Source organism: Hyla sarda, chromosome 2 (assembly GCF_029499605.1).
Source record: "Hyla sarda isolate aHylSar1 chromosome 2, aHylSar1.hap1, whole genome shotgun sequence".
Taxonomy (NCBI): Eukaryota; Metazoa; Chordata; class Amphibia; order Anura; family Hylidae; genus Hyla; species Hyla sarda.
The window spans coordinates 257,738,941-257,750,144 of NC_079190.1; the positions used below are offsets into that span (position 1 = coordinate 257,738,941).

General features: G+C 39.7%; 1 protein-coding gene across 2 annotated transcripts; it reads left to right on the forward strand.

Annotated features, from left to right (window-relative positions):
- The first annotated feature begins 1,640 nt into the window (after positions 1 to 1,640).
- LOC130357838 (gap junction beta-4 protein-like) lies at positions 1,641 to 8,485 on the forward strand. 2 transcript variants are annotated; one of them, XM_056560568.1, is made up of 2 exons: positions 1,641 to 1,803; positions 6,325 to 8,485. In XM_056560568.1, the coding sequence occupies exon 2, from the start codon at positions 6,485 to 6,487 to the stop codon at positions 7,271 to 7,273; it is 789 nt and encodes a 262-aa protein (XP_056416543.1). In that variant the 5' UTR covers positions 1,641 to 1,803; positions 6,325 to 6,484; the 3' UTR covers positions 7,274 to 8,485. The 2 variants fall into 2 exon arrangements, with proteins under 2 accessions (XP_056416543.1, XP_056416544.1); XM_056560569.1 differs by lacking the exon at positions 1,641 to 1,803 and adding an exon at positions 6,183 to 6,243.
- Positions 8,486 to 11,204: the final 2,719 nt, after the last annotated feature.

Sequence of the window (11,204 nt, forward strand, 5' to 3'; positions counted from 1 at the left end):
TGTAACCCTCCAAATGTTGCAAAACTTCAACTCGAAGCATGCCCAGACTGTCCAGGCATGCTGGGAGTTGTAGTGCTGCAAAATCTGAAGGGCCACATGTTACAGAACTACAACTCCCAGCATGCCTGGACTGTCTGGGCATGCTGGGAGTTGTAGTTTTGCAACATCTGTAAGAGCACAGTTTGGACACCACTGCACAGTGGTCTCCAAACTGTGGGCCTCCAGATGTTGCAAAATTACAACTCCCAGCATTCCCAGACAGCCTTTTGGCTGTCTGGGCTTCCTGGGAGTTGTAGTTTGGCAACTCCTGGAACGCAGCAGTGAAGATCACTTACCGCTGATCTTCACTGCTCCGTCCGCCGCTGCCTCCGCCGGTCCCGTGCTGTCTGTCCGGTACCGCCGCGGGTCCCACTGCGATCGCTGGCTCCGAGACATGATCGCTGGTCCCGGGACACGATCGCTGGTCCCGGGACACGATCGCTGGTCCCGGGACCCTCCGCCATCTTCCCCCCGCTCTGCCCCGACATCCAGGGGCGGGGCAGAGCGGGGATTTCACCTTTAACCCCCTGCCCCTCTCCTGCCATTGGTCGCTAGTCCTAACGACCAATGGCAGGGGTTTAGGAGCGAGGTGGCATCTGCCACCTCGGTCCTATCGCTTCAGGATGATCGGAGCGGTCTCTGACTGCTCCGATCATTGCTATTTTCCGGGCGATCGGGTCACCAGAGACCCGATCAGCCCGGAACCCCGCAAGTCCTTGTCATTAGTCAGTCACTAACTGACTGACTAATGACAATGATCTGCAGCAGGGGACCAGTCTGATTGGTGCCCAGCTGCATAGTTTCATCGGTCAGCTGTCCATGACAGCTGAGATGACGTTTCTATCACCATGCCAACGGACATGGTGATAGAAAATGTATTGGACGTGTATACACGTCCATTTGAGTTAAGTCACAGAAAAAATGGACGTGTATACACGTCCATTTGCGGGAAGGGGTTAAAAATAAACATCTGGGCAAAGATCAGAAAAGAATTGCAAGACCACCATGAAACACAGACACTATACTATGAACTACACTAACTTTACAGCCCCTGAAGCATAGTCAAATAAAAAAAATGGAATGTCCCTTAAGCTCTTTGCATGTCCATTCTGGCAAAGCCGCTAAATGAATGTATTCAATCTGTTCAAGCCAGGTTTGTAATTGCAAAAGGATGCATTTACAAACTATTTAGTTGTAAGTGTAAAATAAAAGTAGAAAAGAAAAGCCTATTATTACAGTAATAAGGGAAGACCCCCTATACAAGCATTCTTACTGTTATCTAAGTTACATATTGTTTGATAATATAGCCCCTTAGGATTAAGTTTGTAAACATGCATTCGATTTTTATGGGGCCCTTCTGCACTTCTGCATGCATCCAAGGTATGCCGTGCTGGATGCCAAAAACTGCCAACCACTGAGCATGTCACTACTTGATCCTGAAAAGAAATTTTCTGTAACTTTTATATTCTGCATTCTGTAAACCTGTTTAGTCTGGAAGAGTTAAAACCTTCACTCCTGTTTCTTAAAGAATTCTAGAACACACCTCTACCTGCCCACTTCCCACAGATTGGCTGTAAAAGTGAAAGATCCGGTTTCTTTTGTGCTTGTTTGATTTAGAAAAAAAAACATTACACTCCCAAGGAATGAGTCTTCGCTTTACAATTGAGGAAAACTAAGAAAAACATTACTTTTTCATGTAAATTTAATAAGGTAACATTATATGAGACATTCATTCTCATGGGAACCATCTAGAACACTGTAAAGGTAAGTGTTTAACTCACTTTTCCCTTTGTTAAACCATATAGAATTGTCAGTATCAAAGGTCTAAGGAACGTACTTAGCAAGAGACAACAGCGGGGATAAATAGCAATTTTAGTTATGAGTATAAAACGTGCTTGAAATCAAGAATATAATGATATAATGAGTTTGGCATCCCATTGCATATACTGTTTATCGGAAAATCTGCAGTTCCAAGTGAGTAAAGCCTAATTACTTACATAAACTATGTTAATAAAATCCATTTAGTAATGTAAAGTATTCAGGGCAGATTCATCTGACCAGTCACTGTGTTACCTTACCAAAAAAAATTCCATAATTCGCAATTTATTTGTGACGTTTGTGTATTATGCTTCTGTTCAGTTTTTTTTTTTTTTTTTACTTTTTAGTAAGCCATTGTAAATATGTCAGAAAATTTGTATCTGTTTTTCTCTTCAACAGTGTAAGAGGGATGAGCTATAGGTAAATAGGCAATAGGCAATATTGCCCCCCTTATAAAATATTTTGATTGTTTATGCCATTAAGCTGTGTCCCCCTTATAAAATATTTTGTTTATTTATGCCATTAAGCTGTGTTCACACAGTACAGATAAGCTGAGGATTAATAGCAGAAAATTCACAGCAGAAATTCTGCAGCAAAACAAAAAAAAACTTTTTAGATATTTTATTGAGAAAGATATTTTATTAATCAGTTTGCAACACATTTTAGGCACATATTGCACCAAAACTCTGCATAACAATGTACGACATATTTAAGCTAAAAAAAATTGCATCCATACATTACTTTAGATTTAGATTAAGTTTTAAATTTCTGTCTGCACAGAGGGACAATGTCAGCACAATGTCTTAAAGGAGTAGTCCAGTGGTGACCCAGTGGTGAACAACTTATCCCCTATCCTAAGGATAGGGGATAAGTGGCAGATCGCGGGGGGTCCGACCGTTGGGGCCCCCTGCGATCTCCTGTATGGAGCCCCAACAGCCCGCGGGAAGGGGGCGTGTCGACCTCCGCACGTAGCGGCGGCCGACACGCCCCCTCAATACAACTCTATGGCAGAGCCGAAGCGCTGCCTTCGGCAATCACCGGCTCTGCCATTGAGATGTATTGAGGGGGCGTGTCAGCCGCCGCTTCGTGCGGGGGTCGACACTCGCTATCTGGCCGGAGAGCCTGGCCCCTGTACAGAGAGATCGCAGGGGGCCCCAGCGGTCGGACCCCCTCGATCTCAAACTTATCCCCTATCCTTAGGATAGGGGATACGTTTTTCACCACTGGACTACCCCTTTAAGTTTTAGGGTATGTTCAAACAGCATAAAATTCACTGGCGTAATTTATTTAACACATACATTTTTATCTGAAAAACTTATGTTCACACAATGCAAAATTAATTGCAAAATATGTCTGTAAAATAGGAATAAAACATATCCATTTTTTTCATCTAATAATGTGCACAATAAAAGTCAATGGAAAAGTGGCTGTCAGTGCACTCACTGTTTGAAAAAGGTTCCCCAATTACAACATTGGAATTATGGACCTTTTTTTTTTTCAAACTGTGCCCACATTGACATTGCATTGAATGGGGCATTGAACCATAATGAAAATGGTCTAAACATTTTGTACAATTAAACAGAAAGGTGGCACACATCAGACAGATTTTAAGTGCACATTGGGCAGATTTCTCCAATGTGATGTCTAATTGGAATAGAGAACAGAAGGGATCTTAGTGAGAAAAAAAATATTATCAAAATAAGGACAGACAGTCTTAAATGGGCACTGTCAGATCCAAAAATGTTTGATATGTTATTACTGATGAAAATTTAAGACCTTTTGCAATATATTGTTTAAACAATTTTAAATATTGAATAAAGAAAACGGCTCCGGAAAATTGCACCTCTAGTGGTCCCCATACCTAATGGGACACTGCTGCAGCATCAGGCTTGTCCATGACATGGACAAGTGATGACTCGTGGACAAGGCTGCATGAGCAAACGCACCAATCCCCTCCCACCACCACAAGGAGGGACAAGCACCCTTTCTAACACTACTAATAAATATAGATAATAAAGGCATAAAAATTAGATGTACATGATCAGAATTAGGTTTCATTTTTTTATTTTTTTAAGAAAGATGGCATAAGAATAGTCAAAATTGATAAATACCCCCAATGTATTTAAAATCCTGATCAATGTGGAAACCCATGTTACCATGTCATCTTATGTTGTACTGTACAATTGTGTTGTGTCTCACAAGGTCTCTGCACCTGCTTGGTGTGTTGGTTAAGAGCTGACAAACTACTGCATGCAATGGTGATGTCATCTCTGGTTTGGGTAATGTCACCAGAAATAAGATAGTTTCCTGGATGTCATCCTGCAAGAAGAGGATGTGGCTGTCAGTGGGTCTGATGCCCTTGGTGCCCTTGACATGACTGTGATTGTTGATGCATTTGTAGGTGGGGCATCCAGGTAGGATGACATTTTGCACCTTTTGTTTAGGTGTACATGTACACATGGTAGGGAACATGACAAGAGAGACCTCCTCTGTAAGAGGAAAAGTAGGCCTAAATCAACCACTAAGAACAAGCTATGGTAATAACTGAAATCTGAAAGTAGTACAGATCCCTGGTAGCTACCCTGTAGAATGGTGAAATTATTGTCTCCACCAGTGAAAGAAGGCAAAAGTGAGGCAAGAGCTTTAGGACTGGTGAGTTGACAAGATAAAATGTTTATGCATGGGATCCAATGGTTGTGTATTGTGGACGGAATATCAGCCCAGAAACAAGTTTAGCGCATAGTGAGGACTGATTGTTCAATGGCCTGGTCAAAAGGCCATAAGCGTATCCAGCTTAAAGTTTGTGCTGGGGTGGGAAGGACTAGGGATACATCTGCAGATGTTGATTTGGAAGCCTGAGTCTGTAGTGAACTCTCTTACTGCAAGCATAGTCAGTACAAGTGGTACCAACTGGTCAGAACAACCAAAAATGTGTTCTGAAGAAAGTAATCAGAAAACACAGAATAAGAGAAAGATATAGGTTTATTGGGCTGTTGTGCTACTGTTGTTTCAGAGAAGCATAACTGTCATGAACCTGTCATCACGCCATCATGTTTATGAGCCTTGAGTCATCAGGGTGGTCCGTAGCAGCATCTGAAAAACTAACTACAGGCAGATACACGAGGCAGTTGGTTATCTGGACATCTAAATACTGAATTCCTAAGTAACAGTTTTAATTTCTTTCCAGTTCAGATCTCTGATAACAGAAAATGATGCAGAAAATCACATGGAATAGCTGCTTACATGTGACATCCATGTCACTATGGGGGAAATGTATCATTGGTTTTACCCTGGTTTTGTGGTCTACATTAGTATCACAGTTTGTCTCAGATGCTGTTTAAAGACTTTTTATTGTAACTTTTGCTTTTAAAGGGTTTTAAAAAAAATTTAAATAAATACCAAGTAATGATTTCAGTTGATAACATGCAGTGGTCAGGAATTTATGATGTGTGACTTTCCAGTTTGTCGCATCTTTTGTCGCAACTGCCCTTACTGAGACGCTAATCTACACCAGCCCTGACTAGGCTTACAAAACTTACTGCAAACAGCATTATTATAAAGTCACAGATTTTGTCGAACAGGATAAAAAGTTACACAAAAAGTTGTAGAGGAATCCATATACAAAGTGGAATACTGAAGTAAGAAATGTGATCAGCACCAGATTTATCACATATCCAGTACCATGTCATAAATTTGGTGCAGGTACACAGTTTCCACCAGACAAATTATTGAGGTAAAAAGATGGTCACCTACACCACTTTTGATGAATACCCCGCTATAAGTGGAAGCAGAATAGATGCACAGAACAAATTTGGGGAGATTTATGAAAACCTGTCTAAAGGAAAAGTTGCTGAGTTGCCCAGAGCAACAAATCAGATTGCCTCTTTCATTTTTAAAGAAACCTGTGAAAAATGAAAGAAGTGATCTGATTGGTTGCTATGGTCAACTCAGCAACTTTTCCCCTGGGCAGGTTTTGGTAAATCTCCCCCATAGAGTATGCGTAATGGAAATTTTGGACTATTATTGGTACTTTGTTATTTTAAAGGGAACCTGCTACCATAAAAATGCTATCTTATCTATTGGCATCATGTTATAGAGCAGGAAGAGCTGAACATGATGCCATCTAAATTTTTGACATGTTAATTTCTTTTACAAATGGCACAAAAACCTAAAAGGATCATTGAATGTATGTTGGTAGATCTCATGGCCAAGGTTTCAAAGTAAAAATGGAAGGACCATATTACTCATATTAATGAGACAACCATAGGACGCTAAAGGCCTCCTCTATCAAACTCTGTTTTACAGTTATTAAAAGGACCTTTGTGGAAAAGACCTCCAGCTTCAAATAGCACAATATGGTATTATATATGGTACTCAATGATAAATGTATGTATGATACTGTTATATAACTACTAATACAAGATACTGATATATGAGAAAAATAACAGTATTTTTTTTTTATTATAGATAATGAATACAGCAGTGACACACCATGAGGTCTAAATATACATGTGCTACGCATATACATATAGAATGTTATTAAGAGTAAAGAAACAAAGATTTTGAACAGGTGGAAGAACCAAGGGACTACAGCAGCTGTGTTCAAGTTGGAAATTTCTGATAAACCATGAACTGGGGCATTTTCCAGGGTCTTCTCAGTGGAGCAAGTCATTTCTCTACTGCATTTGGGCGCATATGGATGTCAGTAGTCTTTGTCTTCCGGCTACTGGTATACGTGGTGGCAGCTGAAAGAGTATGGGCGGATGAACAAGGAGAATTTGACTGTAATACAAAACAGCCAGGGTGCACTAATGTATGTTATGATTACTACTTTCCAGTATCTCATATCAGGCTTTGGGCCCTCCAGCTCATCATGGTTACTTGCCCATCTCTCCTTGTTCTAATGCATGTGGCATACAGGGAAGATCGAGAAAGAAAACATAGGCAAAAACAGGGAGAGGATTGTGGAAGACTTTATTTAGACACAGGAAAGAAGAGGGGAGGATTGTGGTGGACCTACCTCATTAGCCTTATAGTAAAAGCTTTAGTAGATTCAGTGTTCCTCTACATCTTTCATCTCATCTACAAGGATTATTCCCTGCCCTATGTTGTCAAGTGTACATTACCTCCATGTCCAAATATTGTAGACTGCTTTATATCGAGACCCACAGAAAAAAATATTTTCACCTTGTTCATGGTTGTAACCACCATTGTTTGCATTCTACTCAACCTGTGTGAGATAGGATATCTGGTTTCTAAAAGATGTCGTGAGAAGCTGACCAAGCAAAATCAGCCTAATAATGTTCTTGCATACCTTCAAAAACAAGAGATGTTCCACGCCAACAATAAGGTGAACGAAGAGATAGACTTGCTGCCTCATATTCATGTAACACCACCTGAAACTAAATTAAAATGAGAAACTGACTATATAAGCTGCACAATGAAACATAACATAGTTTATAAGTCTTGTTAAAGTGTCAAACAAATTATTTCAGAAAACTGGTTCCCTATCAGAAATTGTCACTAATGGATAATTCCTTCAAAAAGGTAAATAGAGGAAACAGACAAACAGGCTTTATATGAAATGTTCAAGGGCACTGATATAGTATAATGCACTGACATGGCACTGCTTTACCATCTACATGTAGCATACACATCACAAAGTATGCTTCTAGGAAACATTATACAGTAGGTAAATGGCCTAGCTTGGAGATTTGCCAACTTGTGACATTTTATAATATTATTTTCTGCTTAGTGTCTAAAGGTTGTGCTCATAAACTTGAAAGGCTACATTATTGCACAAAGGTCTCTGAACTTTTAAACACCGAAGTGTAACATGAATTATACAATTCAGTTTGGAGATAGGCTTTATTTTCTAGTTTAATCTGCTGGCATGAGTGGCCTTTAGCCACTGTAATGGCGTTCTGGTGTGATTTCCATCAGATTAAGAATAAACTTTACCGGATAATGGTGGATGATAAACTACCCAGTATTCCCTCCATACAGAATGTCTAAAAGCATGGAAATGTAGCATTATCCCTCTCTGTATCAAGCGTCCTTGTTTAGACAGAATAGTTCTCCTTTTCTATCACTACTATTATTGTTTCTTTTCTATTTTACGTTATTCTTAATACTTTTATTCATGTAACCCTCATTTTATTTTCTGTTATTTCATATTAGTGGGTCTTCATGAAAACTGGATTTTTTTTTACTTTACTTTTTTTCTGTTTACTTTCCTTTTCTCACATCTTATATTATGATGTAACTATATTGATCAGGATTGTTTGAGCAATGAAGCCATATTTTTGAATCAGTTACCAACCTTTTATATCATCCACCCTTGATGGTAATGAAATGACTCTGCTAACCGTGTACCAGTCTACACTGCAAAATTTAACAAAAGTAAACAGCAGGAAACAAACATGTCAGCCTTTTGCATGCAGTACAATGACTAGGATTTTATTTCTTTTGTCACATAAACAATATTTGTTTCTAAAAACGTGTATAGGTAGCTGCAACCCAACAATAGGGACAATAGTATTACTGCCAGACGAGTACTAATGTGAAAAAGGTTGTGTATCCCATACAACCTCCAAACAATGTATAAAGTGGGGGTACAATTTCCTCAAGTCTGGGCTTGATTATCACCAATAAATGGGTGTATATAAAATATATGTAAAAAATGGATCACTGGATCTACATCATTTTTTCCATATATTTTATATACACCCATTTGTTGGTGACAATCAAGCCCAGACTTAAGGAAAGTGTACCCCCACTTTATACAATATTTTTTTCTAATGATACATTTTTGAAAGCACACTCAGTATTGCAATGCATAAATCTCTAACACATACGGCATAACAAAAGAGAAAACATCTTATCAAGCTGGAATTTAGACCAATAAATGTATATTTAAGATAACTAAGTTATATATTGGCTTGCTGTGTAATGTGAACATTTGACACTTGACATTGTCCATTCACTGTTTAATGAACAATAGTTTCTTTACTTGTTTATATTTCAAATTAAAACATTCCTTTTATAATTTATTTTTACATTTTTATGTAATCTTGCAATGTGTTATGTCCTTTTTATTGCTTAAAATAAAGAAGTTTTCTGGCAATGAGTGTCAGTAGATCTATAAAATCTATGATAATATTTGTTAAATGGATTTTTATTAAACTTCCTAATGAACAAAATATGTACAGTAGATTTGTAGATGTCAAAGCTTTACAGCATCATCTGTGCTCCTGGAAGAGCGAGGGTTTCCATGGCCAAGTAGCTGCATGAAAGCTCTCCATCACCAAACGCAATGCCAAGCATCAGACCACAATGCCAAGTGTGAGACCATTGGATTCTAGAGGAGTGGAAATATGTTCTGTGGAGTATTTAATCAAACTTCTCTATCTGCCAGACTGATGGACAAGTCTGGATTCAGCAAATGTCAGAAAAATATTACCTTACTGACTGCACTGTGTCAACTCTAGGGTTGTGGGGAAAATGGGGTTATAATAGGCCTGATAATTCTAGTGAAGGGACACCTTCAAGAATTTAGTCTGAACGAGCCCCAATGCTTAAAGGGGTTATCCAGGAATCGAATGACAGTCCTATTTTCTTTAAAAGACTGCTCCCTGTCTGTCTCCAGGTTGTGTGTTAGTATAACTTGGCTCCATTCACTTCAATTGAACTGAGCTGCAGAACCACATCCAACCTGGAGACAGAGAGGGAGCAGTCTTTGAAAGAAATTATCTCTGTTTTTCGATTCCTGGATAACCGCTTTACAGCAAAGTCCACAAAGACCTGGTTGTGCGAGTTTAGTGTGGAAGAACTTAAAGGGGTTATCCACCATAAGGTGATTTTAGTACATACCTGGCAGGCAGTAATGGACATGTTTAGCAAGGATCTGCACTTGTCTTTGGGCTAACTGGCTACGTTGTGAGATTACCATAGCACTGTGGCTAGCTTTTTGTGAACTTGTATTTCCTGTTTGACTTTTCTTTTTTTGACTACAAATCTCACATATCCATGTTCCTCCCTCCCACACATCAGCCACCCCACCCATTGAAACAAAAGACCTGTGGTTTTCAATCAGGGTGCCTACAGCTGTTGCATTAGTTGAAGATTGATCTCTCTCCCACCAAGCGATCCCTCCACCCATTGAAGCAGACAGGCTCCCTGTCATCAGCTGACTAGTGAGTAAGGTCTCGGCCGCATTGCAAGCTGGGAAAAATCCGAGACAACAGTCATTTTGTATGCTGTTAAAAATAAATAGTGGGGTTGTGAGAAAACCATCACACACAGGTACAGACACTATATTATGAACTACACTAACTTTACAGCTCCTGTAGCATAGTCAAATAAAAACATTCCTGGAATACCCCTTTAACTAGCCTACCGAGAGTCATTGCCATTAACCTTATTGAACACCTATGGCATGAATGAAAAGATTAGGAGCTTGCAAGCCTGGCTCTATATTGTTAAGATGAATTTGTCATAATCTGTTTTTCTTTACTTTAATAGGGAAAAATATGTTAAACAGATGACAACTGAAAAGTTTTTATGAAAAAGAAAATATTTAAAACTAATATTAACACAGGAAACATTCATTTCTAAGTCTACTTATTTTTATAATTAGCATAGTTAAAAACATATAAAGTGAAGGTGATTTTCTACAAAGCAAATTTGGGGGGGGGGGGGGGGGGGGAATTACTAAAGTGTAAACAAATGCATATGCAAACAACAGGACACCATCAAGAAAAATACTATCTATTATTCCCCATGTTTTCTGCAGTGATTTTTTTTTTCTAATATTCAAATGTAGTCTGTTAGGATTATTTGTGTACAGTTGTAATACTAAGCAGCCATCCCTTTCCTGAATGCTAGGTGCTACTTTACCTTGTAAAGGATCCCTAAGTGTGTCAGTATGTCTTTAACCTCCCTGGCGGTATGATTCTGTCTGGAAATTTGTACCAAAAGCGGCACAATTTTTTAACTGAATTTCACATCTCCCTCCGCCCATTTCACATCTCCCCTGTCACATTCCCCCTCCCTTGTCACATTCCCCTCTCCCTTGTCACATCCCCCGTCACATTCTCCCCCCTCCTTGTCACATTCTCCCCCCCTCCTTGTCACATTCTCCCCCCCTCCTTGTCACATTCTCCCCCCCTCCCTGTCACATTCTTCCCCCCTGTCACATTCCCCCCCCTTGTCACATTCCCCCCCCCTGTCACATTCCCCCCCCTTGTCACATTCACCCCCCTGACACATTCCCCCCCTGACACATTCCCCCCCCCGACACATTCCCCCCCTTGTCACATTCCCCCCCTTGTCACATCCCCCCCCTG